This window comes from Chrysochloris asiatica, unplaced genomic scaffold (genome assembly GCF_000296735.1).
Source record: "Chrysochloris asiatica unplaced genomic scaffold, ChrAsi1.0 scaffold00308, whole genome shotgun sequence".
In the NCBI taxonomy this organism is placed as follows: domain Eukaryota; kingdom Metazoa; phylum Chordata; class Mammalia; order Afrosoricida; family Chrysochloridae; genus Chrysochloris; species Chrysochloris asiatica.
The window spans coordinates 1,736,679-1,755,499 of NW_006408826.1; the positions used below are offsets into that span (position 1 = coordinate 1,736,679).

General features: G+C 38.8%; 1 protein-coding gene across 1 annotated transcript in view; it reads left to right on the forward strand.

Annotated features, from left to right (window-relative positions):
* Nucleotides 1-18,821, forward strand: part of MCF2 (MCF.2 cell line derived transforming sequence) — a 122,712-nt gene that overhangs the window by 88,964 nt on the left and 14,927 nt on the right. Inside the window, exons 14-22 of the mRNA XM_006874982.1 lie at nucleotides 3,898-3,935; nucleotides 5,377-5,462; nucleotides 7,085-7,151; nucleotides 7,802-7,917; nucleotides 8,030-8,099; nucleotides 10,061-10,153; nucleotides 16,229-16,321; nucleotides 17,673-17,798; nucleotides 18,508-18,729. Of these exons, the coding sequence (XP_006875044.1) occupies nucleotides 3,898-3,935; nucleotides 5,377-5,462; nucleotides 7,085-7,151; nucleotides 7,802-7,917; nucleotides 8,030-8,099; nucleotides 10,061-10,153; nucleotides 16,229-16,321; nucleotides 17,673-17,798; nucleotides 18,508-18,729 (911 nt within the window). The remainder of the gene's footprint in view (nucleotides 1-3,897; nucleotides 3,936-5,376; nucleotides 5,463-7,084; nucleotides 7,152-7,801; nucleotides 7,918-8,029; nucleotides 8,100-10,060; nucleotides 10,154-16,228; nucleotides 16,322-17,672; nucleotides 17,799-18,507; nucleotides 18,730-18,821) is intronic.

The following is an 18,821-nucleotide window of genomic DNA, read 5'->3' on the forward strand; positions in this document are numbered from 1 at the left end:
CAAGACCTTTTTAAAGTGTTCAAGAACAAAGATGTCATTTTGAGGACTAAGGTATGCCTGACCCAAGCCATGGTATTTTCAATAACCTCATATGCATGTAAAAGCTGGACAGTGAATAAGGAAGACCACAGAAGAATTGATGTATTTGAGTTATGGTGCTGGAGGAGAATATTAAAAGCACCATGGACTGCCAAAAGAACCAATAGATCTGTGTTGGAAGAAATACAGCCAGAGTGCTCCTTGGAAGCCAGGATGGCCACACTTCTTCTCTAACACTTCGGACATATTGTCAGGAGGGACCAGTCACTGGAGAAGGATAACATGTTTGATAAAGTGGAGGGTCGGAGAAAAAGAGAAAGACCCCCTAATGAGTTGGATTGGCTCAGTGGCAGCATCAATGGGCTCAAGAGTGGCAACAATTGTGAGGTTGGCCCAGGACCGGGAAGTGTTTTGTTCTGTTGTGCATAGGGTCACTGTGAGTCAATTCCGACTCTATGGCACCTAACAACAGTGTCTAGGATATCAATCTTTATGTGTTCCGTTTCATTTTTGCCAACTTCCAATTTTCCTAGAATCATAATTCTTGCATTATTTTTTCTGATTACTAATGGATGTTTGCAGCTATTTATCCTCATGTTGAGTTGTGCCCCATCAGCAAATGAAGGTCTCGAACGCTTTTCTCCGTACATGTCATTATGGTCAACTCTACTTTGAGGAGCCAACTCTACTTTAAGGAGGCAGCTCCTCCAACCTGTGGGACTCATCTTCTGGCATTATATGTGACAGTGTTCTGCTGCTATTCATAATTTCTTCATATCCTGGCACTCACTGTATCAAACAGTATTCTACTGCTATTCATAGGGTTTTCAGTGGGTAAACCTTCAGAAGTAGTCCGCCTCTCCTTCCTACTCTGCCTTACTCTGGTTCAACTTGCTGGTATTTAAAATACCTGTGGTATAGTTTCCAGCATCACAGCAACACATAAGCTGCCACAGTAAGACCAACTGACAGATGAGTAGTGATTCCTCGACATGAGTGAGTTGAAATGAACTGTTTGTTATTGACCATTTTGAATCAGACAATCATGTGGCTTGCTATGCCAGGAATGACAAATTGAAGAGGAATACTGTTGCATTCATTATCAAAAAGAGCATTTCAAGATCTATCCTGGAGTACAAGACTGTCAGTGATAAGATAATATTTATATGCCTTTAAGGAAGGCCACTGAATGTGACTATCATTCAAATTTATACACCAGTGACTATTGCCAAAGATGAGGAATTTGAAGATTTTTATGAACTTCTTCAGTCTAATTTGATCAAACATGCAATCCAGATGCATTGATCATTGGAAATTGGAATGGAAAACTTGGAAACAAGGAAGAGTCATCAGTTGGAAATATGACCTTGATGATAGAAATAATGCTGGAGATTGTATAATAGAATTTTTTAAAAAAAGTAATGACTTTTTAATTGCATGCGCCTTTTTTTCCCCATAACATAAAATTCAGCTACACACATCGAACTCATCAGGTGGATCAAATTGACTACATCTGTGGGAAGACATGATGGAGAAGTTCAATATCATCTGTCAGAACAGACCATCAATTGCTCATATGCAAGTTCAAGTTGAAGCTGAAGAAAATGGAAACAAATCAATGAAAGCCAAAGTGCAACCTTGAGTATAGCCCACCTGAATTTAGAGGTCATCTCAGAAACCGAACAGGAATAACAGAAGCAAGAGGTGGAATGGGATGACATCAAAGTGAAAAAGCAGAAGACTGCTCCAACGAGATGGATTGGCACAGTGACAGCAGCAATGGGTTCAAACATAACAACAATTGTGAAGATGGTGCAGGACTGGGCAGTGTTTCCTTCTGTTGTGCACAAGGTCGCTATGAATCAGAACAGACTTGATGACACCTGACCACAACAGCAACAATCAGAGCCATCATAAATGAGAAATGCAAAAGGTCATGAAAATGACAGGAAAGACAGAAAACAAGAAATTGGATCTTAGAAGAGACTCTGAAACTTGCTCTTGAATGGACTATAGCCAAAGCTAGTGAAAGAAATTATGAAGTGAAAGAGCTGAACAGAAGATTTTAAAGGACAATTCTAGAAGACAAAGTACCGTATTATAATGAAATGTGTAAATTGAGGATGGTGAGATTTTGTCTTGTGTACTTGGGACATATTTTCAAAAGGGACCAGCCCCTGAAGAAGGGCATCCTGCTTGGTAAAGTAGAGGGTCAGTGAAAAAGAAGAAGACCCTCAACGAAATGGAATGTGACACAGTGACTGCAACATTGATTGGGCTGAAAGGTAGGAATGATTGTCAGGATGACGCAGGACCAGATTGTTACGTATTTACATGAGGTCACTGTGAGTTGGAACCGACTTGATGGCACCTAACAACAACATCTTTGGCTGGGCCATGGCCCTGGCTTTGTAGGAACATCTGAAGTCCTGGTTTAAGAATCAGGAGCCTCACCTTTTGTAAACATCATTTTTATATAAAGATTGAGCCTTTGAATTTTAGTAGGATAAGCACTAGACTGCTACCTACAAGGTTAGCAGTTCAAACCTATCGGTTGCTCTGTGGGAGTAAGGTGAATCTCTTTGTCCCATAAAGATATACAGTCTTGGAAACCCTATAAATGGTCGATGGCAGTGGTTTTCATTTGGTCGCAAATGTACTTCAGAAGTGCATAGGAGCGCCAACTCTGACAGCAGACTATGGATTTGAATACCACCTGAGCTTCTTGGACAAGCTATTACCCTTGTTTCCTTATTTATATAAGGAGGATAGAAGCAGTTTCTTATCTCCTACAGTTGCTTACAAGATTAAAAAGTTAATGTAAATGTAGGGTTCATAAGAGTGCCAGGTATGTAGTAAATGTTACTTGCCATGACTGGTAGGTTATCTTTAGATTAAAAAACAACAACAACAACAACAACAAACTCTCAGTATCTAGTACAGCTGTAACAAATATCAAAAGTGGGTGACCTTAAATGCGAGAGATTTCTTTTCACTCAGGAGGCTTGAAGCCTGAATTCAGGGTGCTAGCTCGAGGGGAGGGCTTTCTCTCTGTTGGCTCTGGGGGAATGTCTTTGTCTTTTCTCAGCTTCCATTCCTGGGTGCCTTGGTGATCTACATGTGGCCTGGTGTCTGTCTTTCCCCATCTGTGCTTACTTGCTTCTGTGTTGTATCTGCTCTTTATGTATCTCCAAAGTGATCAGGAAGGAGCTCTGGTAGCGTAGTGGTTACGAATCGGGCTGCGAACCACAGGGGCAGCAGTTTGAAACTACCAGCTGTTCCGTGGGAGAAAGATGAGGCTTTCTGCTCCCGTAAAGATTTACAGCCTCGGAAACCCTGTTCAGGGTCATTATGAGTCGGAACTGACTCTATGGCACATAACAACAACAAGTGATCAGGTGTAAGACTCACCTCAATAACATAACAAAGTTAATGATATTACAAAATGGGATTGTACCCACAAATATAGGGGGTAAGATTCCAACACATATTTTGTGCCACATTTAATATCTGATTAAAAGCTTATGTGTCTGAATGAACACACAAGCAAATGGAATGATTGCTGATACCTAAGTCAGTGCTCAGCCAGAATAGGAACGTTTCGTGCTTGAGTGACTGCTCCCATAAAACTATACAGTGTCGGAAACCCTATAAGCAAAATCAGGGTCAGAAAGAAGTGGATCGTGTAGATAAATCTAACCATGACTTGTTCTCTGTAGTGTGCTTTAGGAATACTAATATCAACAAGTTAGAATATTAGGTTTTCTCTTATCATATACTCATAGACATGTATGTATTTTCATAAAAAGTGCTGACTTTAATTGTGATTTGAAACAATCTTTCACATTGCTCTACTAGGGAAGAAGACTTGGAGACAAAATCAGAGCAAATTAAAAGTAAGTATCATTCATTAATTCCAAATTGACTGTATTGCTGTCGTAGCAGAATCAGTATGAGGGTTTAAAGCATATTCTTTATTCACTAGATCAATAGTGTGTGTTTGAAAGCCTATTTAATTTGAAAGAGAAATCTGCTGCTGCATTGTGTCTAATTGCGGTATTGGCATATCCATCTGGCTCCAGTTCAGCATCATTTCTGTAGAGCAGCTCATATATATTCCAGCTTCTCCTTTTCTCCATGTTCCTTCAATACCTAATTAACTCATTTAATAATAATTTGTTTATTTAATATCCAAATAAGTCTTACACCTGGTTACAGATGATTTCTTTCAGACATGATTCCAGTCGTGCAAGTAGGACTCACAAACAGAGAAAAAATGTCTATGAGTCCGTTCGTCTTAGTCACCTATGGTACTCTGGAATCTGCAGAGAGGACTCGACATTATTTTTCTGTGTGTTCTTGATGGTGGATGAAGGACACCATCTCCAAAAGACAGCATAGCATAGTGGTAGTGATTCTAGAGATAGACAAATGGCCTTCTAATTCCAGTACATCACCTTGTGGATGTTTTAACCATGGGCAAGCTCTCTGACTCTTAGTTTCCTTAGCTACAAAACAGTGATAATAATAGAACACCTTTATCCTAGGATTGGTGGTGTTGTTTTGGGCCGTGGAGTCAGTTCTGACCCATAGTGACCATGCATAGGGTTTCTGAGGCTGTAAATTTTTACGGGAGCAGAAAGCCTCATCTTTCTTCCACGGAACAGCTGGTAGTTTCAAACTGCTGACCGTGAGATTAGCAGCCCGATTTGTAACCACTATGCTACCAGAGCTCCTTTATCCTAGGATTACTATAAAGATTAAATCATCTAATATTTGTGAAATACTTTGAACAATGGGTGACATAGAGTAATCAGTCTTCTAAGTGGTTTATGTAACTGTTGCTGCTAGTTGCCATTGCTTTGGCTCTGACTCCTGGCAACCCCATAAACAACAGAACGAAATGTTGCCTGGTCCTGGGCCATCTTTGCAGTTGTTGTTCTCAAGTTCATTTTCTTCTACTAGGAATTTTGAGTGCCTGACAAACTCAGTGGCTCATCTTCCAGCTTTGTACCAGATAGTAAGTAGTCTGTCATGATCCATAGGGCTTTCAGTGGCTCATTTTTGGACATAGATGGCCTTTCTTTCTAGTTTCCCTTAGTCTGGAAGTGCCACTGAAACCTTTATCCACCGTGGATGCTGGTATGGGAAATACCAGCGTCATAGTTTCTAGCATCATAGCAACATGTAAGCCACGACAGTAAGACAAATTGACAAACAGTGCTGAGTCTACAGAGTTAAGACCCTAACTAGAGGAAACATAATTTGACCTAGATTTGCTTGAAGAGAAATACCCCTACATAGATTCAACTTTACCTTTTCTTTCCATTGTTTCAGATTGAAGTAGTGCGGGATGCTCGAGAGAAGAGAACTGGTCAATCCTCCACTTTGGGAAATGACAACAGCGTGGATGTTTTCAAGAAGTACCTTCTATCTATTAATATTCACTCATATATACATGTACCTGTGGACTCCTGGTGTGGTGCTGTGGGGTTTTGCGCTGGACTGCAAAGTCGGTTTGAACCACAAGGTCGGCGGTTCAAGCTTACCAGCTGCTCCTCGAAAACCCTATACAGGGTCACTATGGGTCGGAACCAACTCGAAGGCACTTAACAAATACAACAATACATGTACCTGTGGGAGGCTGTGGAACATTGAGTTCACAGACTGGGGTTCTGCTGAATGAGGAGTCCAAAGTCCTGGGTTTAGGCCTGGCCAAGCTCTGCACTAGCTTTGTGACTCGAGGCAGAAGTAACCAGACTTTTCCAAACGTTTAGTCCCCTCTTTTGCAAAGGAAGTATAATTGACTAGGGCAGAGTATCAAAGACTAAAAGAGTGTTATAGATATACATGATCACTTTATAGATATTGGCAATAATTGTTCACTTCTATCACACGATGCAATTATTCTAGACATAAGAATAGTCAACTTTTAAACTGCATGTCACAAAGTTGTGAGTAAGTAGCCAGTATTTTGGGGCAAGTTGTATGGGGATTATAGATATAGATATATATGAATATGAAGGGCTTAAAAAAATTCATGTAAAAATATTTTCGTGAACTTTTTTGAAGCCCCCTCATATATAGATTCAGAAATTTAAATGTTAGTTGCTTAAAAATATAATAAATACACACATGTACATTTGTACATATATTCAAAGACTCTTAAATGTTAAATCCTTAAAATGGAATATATATATATTGAATATATATTCAAATACTCTTAAATGTTAAAAGCTTAATTAAAAAAAATTTTTTTTTAAAGGGGGTTGGAGACAAAGAGACAGAGAGAGGCCAAAGTTAGAAGTTAAATTAAAATTTAAAATGGGTTCCTTATATGGGAGAATGAGGAAATGAATTTTAAATATAATGTCAATGGAGAATCATATTGGAAAGAGGATATATTGTTAACTGCTGTTGAGTCAGTTCTGACTTGTAGCCACCCAGTGTAGAGTTTCCGAGGAGTAGCTGCTGGGTTTGAACCTCTGACCTTGTGGTTCGTAGCCCAGTGCTTATCCTATAGCGCCACACCAAGAGTCCCATATTTTATATTACAGAGATTGTAAACAAAGTTGTGTTAGAAACGTATGCGTTGTCTTTACTTGGGAAAACCAAGAGAATAGATCTACTTTATACCCTAAAAAATTTCAGGATATTACTTAGAAAAAGGAAAAAAAGTTCTTAGATGCTATCCTTTTAAAAAAAATTTTCAATTTTTGGAGAGAGAGAGAGAGGGATCTGTAGCACAGAAACTGCTGTCTGAGGAAGGAAAATCCTCAGATTTAAGAATGCATCTTGTTAATTTCTAGAAAATTGATTCCTAGGTTTAGTGAGTTGGAAATCAAGTGATTTTTTTTTTCACATTAATAACTGTGAACAGCCCTGCTCTATTTTAAAAAAATATATTTTAAAGAGGCTTGTGCGTGGTACTGAGTCTAGAAACCAGAGAAGACTATTGGCAATAACTATACATTAACAATTTGGAAAGTTAGCAATAATAGGGCAACAGAATAACTGATAAGCACCTTCTTTCTTTTCATTTTAGCCATGTCCTAAATGAGCTGATACAGACTGAGAAGGTGTATGTTCGAGAGCTGTTTACTGTTTTATTGGTAAGCGACTCAAATTTCTTTTTCCCCATCTTTTCCTGAATGACCTCCCAAACTCCATTTATTAGGAGATGTTTGGGGCAGCCTCCTGTTTCAGTCTCTTTTCTTGATTGTCCTTTCTCAGCTGTGGACATTTATTTGGCACCGTGTGTTGGTTCAAGATATCTGTTCACTATATCTAAATGGTGAGGCCTGTTGGATCTTAGAGACACAGCAGATTGATACAGTTATTCCCAGAGCGCTATTTAGAGATGGTGATGTAAATAACTGAAAAAGGGATAAACATATTCAGTTTCCACAAATCAAATGTCATTATATTAATTTGGTTTGAAAACCCCCTCAGCACATATTGCCAGCTTCAAGAGAAGTTGATGGCCTAGAGTAGAATTTTCACACTTGGTTTCTACTTTGTCTCCTACCCTATAAGCTTCCCTTAAGGCCAGTGAGCTTTCACTTTATTCTACTGACTGAGTTGAAAACCTTGACTATTTATTCTGCCTTTAAAGAAAAAAATTGGGTGACTTTGGGAATTGAGAGATTTCAATGTTAAAATTTCAAAAAGCTACACCCCCAAATCCCGTACACCTTTGGTGGCCACCACAGATATTAATGCAAATATTATGAAACCAAATGCATGTCTTTATTTTATGTAGGGCTACCGATCAGAGATGGATAATCCACAAATGTTTGATCTTATGCCACCGTCTCTGAGAAATAAAAAGGACATTCTTTTTGGAAATATGGCAGAGATCTATGAGTTTCATAATAAGTATGTAATTGCTGAATTGAATTTTTGTATGATATTATCTTACAATTTTATTGACCAATTTATTCTATTGCACATATAATTAAGGCATTTCTTTTCTTTGGAATTTTAACAGCATTTTCATGAGCAGCCTGGAAAATTGCTGTAATACACCAGAGCGAATAGGACGTTGTTTCCTAGAACGGGTGAGTTAAATTATTAAAAAGAAAATATTTAAATATGGGCTACCAAAATAACAGCTCATTTAAAAGCATTGATCTGGAGACGGGAGAGTTTCTTTTTTATGTCTTTATGTTGTGGGAGACAACACATCAATCCAGGTAGCATTTCATTGTGGGAGATGACATATCGAGCATTTAATGTTAAACCAAGTTTTGCTGCAGAAATTGACACAATGAGGCATCTAGAGTAAGCAAATGTCCATTGGATTATGTGTTATGAAATACTCCAGTGGCTCAGTTTGTGACCACTGACGCACAGCTCATCCCAGGAGTACAGGGACCACCCTGACTATGAGATGTGAGAACCGGGACCATCTTAACAAAACCATTCTGGGTTTGGTTCATTCTTAGCGTAAAAAATGCCTGGAGGTCTCCTTGAATATATGTAAAGCCTTAGAGTTGAATCTAGACTAGCTTTCATTCACCAAAGCATCTATCATGGGAATTTCAGGAAGCAGAGAGCAACTTATTTTTATTTTACAAGATTGTTCAGGGAGGCTCATTACTCCACGTCCCAAGAGTCTCCTTAGTACAATTGACGTTCTAGCCTTCACGATGATCTTCTCCTTAGATTTTTCTGTCAGAGTATTTTCTGATTACCCTTTTGTACTTCTCAAGTTCCTTCTCTTATTGCAAGGTGTGGTCTGTCTTGATTTGGGAGTCATTTCAATAGAGGTGAGAGATAAAAGCCTCACACTAGATATATTTTCCTGGAAAATCTGTGTGAAATGAAAGAGAATAAAGCTAAGAAAAAGCTGTGTACCTTTACTCTTTCCAACTGTCTTTAAACATGTGTAAACTGTGGCCAAAGTTTTTCCCTTATCTCCTGAAACAACAGCAGTCTCTCCCTCCTTTGGACTAATGTCACACAAAAAGTGTATGCTACCCATTGGTGACTTCATATTTACTTTGCATCTTTTCCCATGTTCATGAATCATCTCCTCAACTAGATGAGAAGCTCTCGGAGGCAGAGTGTGTAGCCTAGTGTTCTTTGTATTGCAGGTTAGCACAGTTCTTGCCTACCAATGATGATTCTAATAAATGCCTGTTAATGACAGGTTCACTTAACAGTCATCTGTTGAACACCTATGAGTCCTAGTGTGACACTGTGGGTTAATGTACCACACTGCAAAGCCCTTTGAACTGCAAGGTTGACGGTTCAAGCTCACCAGCTGCTCCTCAGAAACCCTATACAGGGTCGCTATGGGTCTGAATGAACTAACAGCACTTAACAACATTGAATACCTACTATGTGTTAAGCACTGTGTGAGGCAATACAGAAACCCAACCCAAGACTATTGAGGGAGAAAACTTGGGAAACCATTGAGCCTGTTCAGTTTGAGTTATGCTGTATTAAAGATAAGTAAATGGCTCTATGGAAACCCAGAAGAAGAACATCTTATAGCAACCTGGGGACTAAATAATGGCTTTAAAGAAGAGAGGACTCATTAGTTGAGTAGCAGGTGGTCCATTGGATGAGGGTGAGAGAAAGATGATTCCAGAGAGAGAGACTAGCATGGGCAGATGCCACAATGGGTTAGGTTACGATGATGACCTCCCAGTACTGAACCAAGGATTGCAGGCTTTAACTTGGAAGTGAGCTACAAGTTCATTCGTCAGGGAACTCAGCCTACTGATGAAACAAAATATTGTCTGTTTTTATAGTTCAGACAGGGAAGGTTTTTTTTTTCTCTTTCTGACTTTCAAGCTTGGTAAGTGGAACTTCTGAAAGTACTTGGCTAATTATGTGTCCCTTTACCCCAGTTAGATAACCATGCCATTCTCAGAATACCAGCTTCCGGTGTGACCCTGTAAGCCACTTTTCCTATAATGCTCAGCCACATTCACTCTTGCCCAAACTTCCTTGATCGCATAAGTACACATTCACAAATTGATAATATGTTGGAATTTGCTTTTTATTACAGAAGGAAGACTTTCAGATGTATGCAAAATATTGTCAGAATAAGCCCAGATCGGAGACAATTTGGAAGAAATATTCTGAATGTGCCTTTTTCCAGGTATAGTAATTATTCAAGTATTGGACATAGTTCTCATGTGCAAATTCATATTTAAGTAATTTATATGTGTATATAGGATACAGAGGAATTCTAGTGTCTCTAAAACATGGGCATGCACATGCACATGCATGTATTTGTTTCACACAGCAGTTACTCCTTTCAGCTCTTTTAGCTATGTCTTTTGGTATTTCCCACATGTTTCCAAATAACATGCTGGCATTGATGCTGATTCACTGTTTCCAGAGTGAGGCATTATCTCTTAACTTCCCACCATGACAGATGAGGAGTCCTGGTGTTGTGTTGTAGAATGAGCACTGGACTTCTAACCCACCAGCTGCTCCTCGGAAACCCTATACAGGGTTGCTATGAGTTGGAACCAACTTGACAGAACTTTGCCACAACAGTGATGGCAGATGAGCATTTAGCTCTCTTTTACCCCCTCCCCCACCCTACCTTTTGCACACTCATACACACACCATCCTTACTCCAAGTTTTTGAGTTGTATTATTGTTTTGGTTAGATTGATTATCAGTGTCAAATATGTAAATTCTATTCTCAGATTAATCCTGTGGCATGATTGATTTTCCTCCCCTTTTTGTTTATCTTGTGTTTTTCTTTAATCTCCCTCTCTGAATGTTGCTGTTGTTAGGTGCCATCAAGGTGGTTCTGACTCCTAGAGACCTTCAGAGCTTAATGTCATCCATAATTTGTCCAACAGAACAAAATACTGCCTACTCCTGCCTACTCCTCATCATCGTTGCCATGTTTGAAGCCGTGACTGCTGCCACTGTGTTAATCCATCTCGTTGAGGGTCTTCTTCTTTGTCACCAAACCTCTACTTTTCTAAGCATTCTGTGATTACCAGGGACTGGTTCTTCTTGATAACCTGTCCAAAGTACTTGAGAACAAGTCTCACCATCTTGGCTTCTAAGGAGCATTCTGGCTGTATTTCTTCCAGAACTGATTTGTTTGTTGTTCTGGCAGTCCATGGTAGTTTGACTCTTCTTCTTCTCCAACACCATAACTCAAATGCATCCATTCTTCTACGGTCTTCCTTATTCACTGTTCAACTCTCACATGCATATGAGGGTACTGAAAATACCATGGTTTGGGTCAAGTGCACCTTAGTCCTCAAACTGACATTGTTACTCTTGAACACTTTGAAAAGGTCTTTTGTATCAGATTTGCCTAGTGCAGTAGACAATTTGATTTCTTGATTATTATTTCCATTGGCATTGGTGGTGTTGGTTGTTGTTGTTAGGTACTGTGGAGTCGGTCCTAACTCATAACGACACTGCACAGGGTTTCCGAGACTGTAAATCTTTATGGGAGCAGAAAGTCTCATCTTTCTCCTGTGGAACAGCAGGTAGTTTCGAACTGCTGGCCTTGCGGTTTGCAGCCTGATTCGGAACCACTACGACATTGATGGTAGATATAAGTAAAATGAAATCCTTGACAACTTTAATCTTTTCTCCATTTATTGTGATGTTGCTAATTGGTCCAGTTGTGAGGATTTTTGTTTTCTTTACATTGAGGCGTAATTCATACTGAAAACTGGAGTCTTTGATGTTTAGTAGTAAGTGTTGCATGTTTGCTTCACCTTCAGCATGTAAGGTTCTATCATCTGAATATTTCAGGTATTTAATGATAGTTCCTCCACTCTTAATGCTGAATTCTTCTTCATATAGTCCAGCTTCTCATGTTATGTGCTCAGCATACAAATTGAATATATATGGTAAAAGACTACAACCCAGGCAAATACTTTTCCAGATTTTAAACCACTCAGTGGTTTGTTCAAAGGACTGCTTTTTGGTCTAACTATAGGTTCTGCATATGCACAAATAAGTGTTCTGGAATTCCAGCTTTTGTAATGTTTTCCATAACTTATTATGATCCACATAGTTGAATGATTCTTGGTGTGGTGCTGTAGGATAAGCATTGGACTGCTAACTACAAGGTCGGTGATTCAAACCCACTAACCACTAATTGGAAACCCTATACAGGTTTCTGTGTGAGTCAGAGCTGACTTGATGACACATAACAACAACAAACACAGTTGAAAACCTTTGCATAAGCAATGTAAGACAGGTAAATATCTTTCTTGTATTCCCTACTTTCAGTCAAGATCTGTCTGACATCAGCAATGATAATCCCTCATTCTATATCCTCTTCTGAATGTGGTTTGAATTTTCTAGAAACACATCACTCCTCCACCTCAATTGTCCCAGTTCTGTAAATCTCTTCTTAATACATTTAAACATACTAGCTTTCCTTTTATTTTCATCTTCTTAAAGAAATCTCTCCTGGAGCCTTCTGACTTTCTCATGTAGACTGGTTGCTCATTCTAGGCCTGTTGCAAGATCTTGGATCTTGGGATTCTCACCTGTGTCTTGTGTGGGCACCTCTGTTTCCTATTCACCATGCCTTTATTTTTCTTGCTATACTCCCATGTTTGGTAGAACACATGCTCTAGTAATTTTACTGAGAGAATGTACGTGGGATATATATATATATTTTTTTTTTTGAGAGATTACGTGTCTTAAAAGATTTTGGTTTTTAAAATGGTAGTTTGGCTGGGTATAGAATTCTAGGCATGATTTTTGTTGTCCTCGGAGTTTTGAATCTATTATCCCATTGATTTCTAGTTCCCAGTGTTGCTGTTGAGACATCTAATGCCATTTTGATCATCTTCCTTTGTGGATAACCTAAGTTTTTCTTCCTTCTGAAAGCTTCCAGGAGGAACTTTTTATTCTTAGGCTTCTGAAATTTCACTTTGCTGTTCCTTGATGTTAATATTTTTTTTCATCCTTTGTGCTGGACTTGTGGTAAGACCTTTGAATTTACAACTTCCTGTCCAAATATACTTAGATTACTTGATTCTCTCCAATTCACTTTTTAGAATTTCAGTTGTATGAATGTTGGATATCTTGGATTAGTCCTCTAATTATTCTCTCTCTAGTTTATAGTTAAGGAGCTCTGGTAGCATAGTGGTTACGAATCGGGCTGTGAACTGCAAGGTCAGCAGTTTGAAACTACCAGCTGTTCCGTGAGAGAAAGATGAGGCATTCTGCTCCCGTAAAGATTTACAGCCTCAGAAACCCTGTATAGGGTCGCTATGGGTCGGAACCGACTCCACAGCACATAACCACCACCACCACCACCACCATCAGTTTACAGTTTCTTTCAGTTCTTTATCTTTTCTAATTTCTGAGAGATTTCTTCTAATTTTTATTCCAATTTGTATGTGTGTTTTATTTCTGCCATTATATTTTTAAATTTGAAGACTTCTACCCATTTTTGTTCTCTGAATATTCCTTTAACTAGTTTCATTAATTGTTTTCTTATGTATATGTTGTTGTTGTTATGTGCTGTTGAGTCCATTATGACCCATAGTGACCCTGTATAGGGTTTCCAAGGAGTGGCTAGTGGGTTTGAGCCAGTGACTTTGTGGTTCAGACTGGCCTTGCAGTCCAGTGCATTATCCTGTAGCACCACAGAGGACAATAATAATAGATTTTGTTTAAAAATAATTTTCTTCTACCAACAAAGTTTCTGTTGTCTTCTAATTGCTTTTATATTTTCTTTGTCTTTCACTCATATTAGACACTTTCCTTAAATGTCTGGTGATTCATCTCTTGTTTACTTTTTTAAAAAAACTTTTCATTGTGAATTAAGTAAAGGTTTACAGACAAGATCGTCATTTTTACATTCAATAAATCTTACCCGTTGTTTCATTTCAATGTCTACAATCCCCTCCCTACAACAACAGTTATCCCGCTTCCTCCCGGTGACTCCTATATCCATTCCACCCTCCTTTCTATCCCTTTTTAACTAACTTTGTTCTTGGGGAAATGCTGCCCCTTTGATTTAGAACAATTGACCATTCCATGGTGAGCAGACCTTACTAGTACTGTCGTCCCTCCTAGATGCTTGTCTACTACTTGGCTGAAAATTGGGCCACGAGGGTGAGTTCTTTTCTAGATCACCTGATGGGTGATCGGGGCCACAGTGTCAGGTTCCTCCAGTCTCTTTCTGACCAGTAAATCAGGTCTCTTTTTTTCTTTAATAATTTTGAATTTTGTTCCACATTTTCACCCACTCTATCTGGGACCTTCTAATATGATCACTTTCAGAGTAAGTTGGTAACGGTAGCCAGGCACCGTCTAGTTCTCCTGGTTTCAGTTTCATGGAGACTGATGCTCATATGGTCCATTATTCTGTTGCACTAATTGATTCCAAGCATCTTCACTTCTCATCACCATTCTGCCTTCTGCACATGAAGAGATCAATAGTTGCATGTTAGATGGCCACTCATGAGCTTTTAAGTTCCCAGTTGCTACTCACCAATAGAGGATGTCCAACAACAATGTAGGATGGACAGCATGGTCATGCCAATTGCCTGTGGTGTCCCCAGAAACAATGGTCCTGAGCCTCTAGGCCCAGCAGATCGTTACCTTAAGATGCTTGGTAATATCTAAACAGTGTTCATCATTTGCACACTCTATGCTCCATCACATTCACAGTTGTGTTTGCAGCAAAGGTAAATGCCCTTATATAAGTCTCCTCTTTAAACCCTTTGTATATTTGTGGATATACTCCCACTTTTCCTGTCATACCCATTCAGCCTACATATCTACCCAAAGTACATGTATCTGTCCATGTGGCTACCCATGAAACACTTCTTCTAAGGTTGTGCAAATAACACTATTTACCTCTGTCCTCTTTGTTGTTGTTGTGTGCAATCGAGTCAGTTCTGATTCATAGCCACCCTGTAAAGGGTTTCCAGGAGTGGCTGGTGGGTTTGAACTGCTGACTTTGCAGTTACCAATCCAGTGCCTATCTTACAGTGCCATACCAGCCCTTGCATATCTCCCTGCATCTTCACCTATCTTCATCATTCTTCCTCCAACCTTCCTCATCTTGTCTGTTGTCCTACCCCTTCTTATAATGCCCATCAACTGATGAATGAAGGAACAAAATGTGGTTTTCAGTCTCCAGTTTTTATCTGTGCTATATTTTCTCTCATGTGCAAATGTAGTTTTCCTTGTAAAAATATGTATTTTCCATCATTTCAGTGGGGCTTCAAAAGTGAGCAGAACTAAGTACATGTATCAGTTCACCATCTTTCCCTATAAATGATCATTTGTATTTGAATTAGATTGTATATAGGATTTTACCAATAATCAGAGGAAGACCCTGGGTCTTATACACAGGTATAATCCCTCCTTATCGCTTTGTGTTCTATATATCCTTTATGAACATTTTTCCTAATCAGTCCCATCTTGCCCTAATTATGGACCTGACAATGGTCCCAGGACCTAATGCCATGGCCATTATATTTATAGGGGCAGTGAGCTTGATGAAATGTAACACCAGTTAAGAGTGCTGCATTTTTCTTGTGATATTGGAAAAAAATAACATATACACATAATTAAAAAAAAAAACAACAAAAAAACTGTTCTCAAACCCAGTCTTATTTCTCTTCTAAGGAGCTCTGGTAGCATAGTGGTTATGAATCGGTCTGCTAACCTCACAGTCAGCAGTTTGAAACTACCAGCTGTTCCGCAGGAGAAAGATGAAGCTTTCTGCTCTCATAAAGATTTACAGCCTTGGAAACCCTGTACAGGGTCGCTATGAGTCAGAACCGACTCCACGGCACCTAACAACAACAACAACAATTTCTCTTCTACACCTTAGCCTTTGGGCCTGAACATTTTATTAATTTATAAAATATATCATGGAGAGCATTTTCATCATGTAAATTTATAGTCCTTCCTTGCTTTCTCACCTTTTAAGCATTCTACCTCAATGTGAATGTCTTGATGAAAACTGTTTTTTACCTTTGAAATGTTGGAAATTTACTACCGTCCAAATCCCTGAAGTAATATTAACTGTGGTTTTTCAGAGATGCTACCTCTAATAGCTTCTATAGCACATGAAAGATCAATTTTCCTGATAGATTTTCTTTGAAATGTCAGAAATATTCATGCATTGGGTATAAATCATGTAACACTTGGCATCTTCACAGATCTATGCCTTCATGTCAATGTATTGATGATTATCTTTTAATGACAGGAATGTCAAAGGAAATTAAAACACAGACTTGGTCTGGATTCCTATTTACTGAAACCAGTGCAACGAATCACTAAATATCAGTTACTGTTGAAGGTAATGACATGAAGCTTTTATTTCATTCTTTACTTCCTTTTTTGGGTCAGATATGGCAAAGGTAGGAACCACTAGAAAGAAGTAGGCTCTAGGATGGGGCAGAAGCGACTCCATGGCACATCACAACAGGATGGGGAAGGCTGGAATGCATTCAATGAGCTACTTTGACTTACTGATTATGCCAAGTGCCTTAGGCATAAATGTCAAGCTGAGACTATCAGAATCTTTTTACCCATTCAGTTCCCTATACAGGTTACAGTGATGTCTGCATACATTTTAACTGGAGAGCTGTTAATTTTGTTAGGGTCTGAAGAGACCAATATTTCTATGGCTTTGAGGCAGAATTTCATATGAGCTTTCTCTATGAAAAATGAAAATGGCACTCTCCTAATGAAAGTATTACTAAAATTTTGAGTTAAGTATCAATGAAAAATAGCATATTTGAAGTGGATTTTCACAATATTTTATACTATGTGACTTGTGAATGTGTCATGGACAAAACAGATTGTTTTATGTAAAAAGCAGTTGCTAGTAAGTTGATTGCAATCCTTTGTTATTCCATGTGTGTCTTAGTAGAAATGTGCTCCATAGGGGTTTTCAATGGCTGACTTTTCACAAGTAGTTCCCCAGGTCTTTCTTCCAAGGCACATCCAGATGGACTCAGTCATAGAAGGTTGGGTTAACAATTGAGTACATTATCTATTTGCACAACCCACATGTAATTGCTTTAAAAACTACTTGCTAGTGAGTCCTCATCCTATTGTTTTTTTTCATTCAAAAGGATTCAATGACTATTGCTTTTTATTATTCCATCATTTCCACTTATTCCCCAATTATGACATTGTTATTAAATATAGTCTGAATGTGAAAAGAGCCCATGAAAGAAATTACAGGCTGTCTCTAAGTTATAAACATCTGGCTTACTTGCAATCCATGGTTATACCCCATCTCCATAAACCTATTACATTAAAAATTTAAGCTACATACAATGGCTTGTAATAACTGGTATTACTTTATAACATACATCAAAACATTATTATTATTATTTTTATGACTGTTTATTATGTAAAAGATGTTTCATTATGTATGAAAGTACTTCTTTAATATTTTGACACTATATACTGAGACCAATATTTGACTAGCATCACACCTGAACTGTACCTTATTGTTCTGCCTTGATGTACAAATTTAACTTCACAACAGACTTAAGACAAGTACTTGTGTAGAGTCTGGGGATTTGATGTACTCTTTGAATTTTTACTTGAAAGCATGTTTGCCAAAAATTTGATAATTTTCTCCAGCTAATAATACCTAGCTAATATGAAGTTGAATCCCTGTCTCCTAATTATAGGAGCTATTAAAATCTAGCACAGACGGTGAGGGAAGTGAACAATTACAGGAGGCGCTGGACACAATGCTGGAATTACTGAAGTCAGTCAATGACTCCATGCATCAGATTGCAATAACGGGCTATATGGTAAGAATAGCCTCAGGTTTGTTGGGACTGGGGGGTGGGAGGCAAGCATGCCAACATCCCTTTTTCTCTTCCTGGATCCAACTGAGAAATAAGATTCTGTGAGAGGCAGGCAAATGGGACCAAAACGTCGCATTATTATTGCTGATATCAAGTGAAGAATTGGCCTCAGATCGATACTCAAACATTCCAGTTGTCCCCAGTGCCTGCCCCTAAGTCCAGTGCCTGCCCCTAAGTGAGCATATCTGCCTGAAGAAATGTTTGGGTCTGGCAAGGAGACATCCTATCCTATATTAATTGCTTGACTAAACCCAGGATAGATATGGAAGAAAAGGAGCAAATTTTCTGCATTTGTAGCCTTTTAACAGATTAGCACCACACACTGGGAAAGCTTGAACTGGAATCTGTCATCCATCAGTTAGAACTGAGGAAGGGATCGGGGATGACACCCCAGCCAAAAGACCCCGACAAGGAGGCAGCAGACCAGGGAAGAGGAGTTTCTCTGAGCTCTCACCACCACAAGCAGTTCTGTACAGAAGTGACACGTGGCATGTTTTAACTGAACAAGTTGTAGTGTTTAAGTTGTTAAGAACTATATAATTTATGCTTCAGGGTTTTTTTTTTTAATGCTTCAAACCCAAGATTAAAATGTTGATGTTACAGATGTGCATGTAGCTCGGCCTTGTCCTAATGGATTTGATTGCCATTGTAGGGGGACTTGACTGACCTGGGCCGGATGATAGTGCAAGGCCCGTTCAGTGTCTGGATGGGCCACCGGAAAGGGACAACGAAAATGAAGGATTTTGCTAGATTCAAGCCAATGCAGCGACACCTTTTCCTGTATGAGAAAGCAATTGTGTTTTGTAAAAGGCGCATCGAAGGTGGAGAAGGCTCTGATAGATTTCCATCATACAGTTTTAAACATATTTTGAATGTAAGATCATTTTAATTGTGTGTAGTATAATATTGTTGCAAATACATATATGTGTGTATTGTTTGTGTGTATGTATGTATGTATGTGTATGT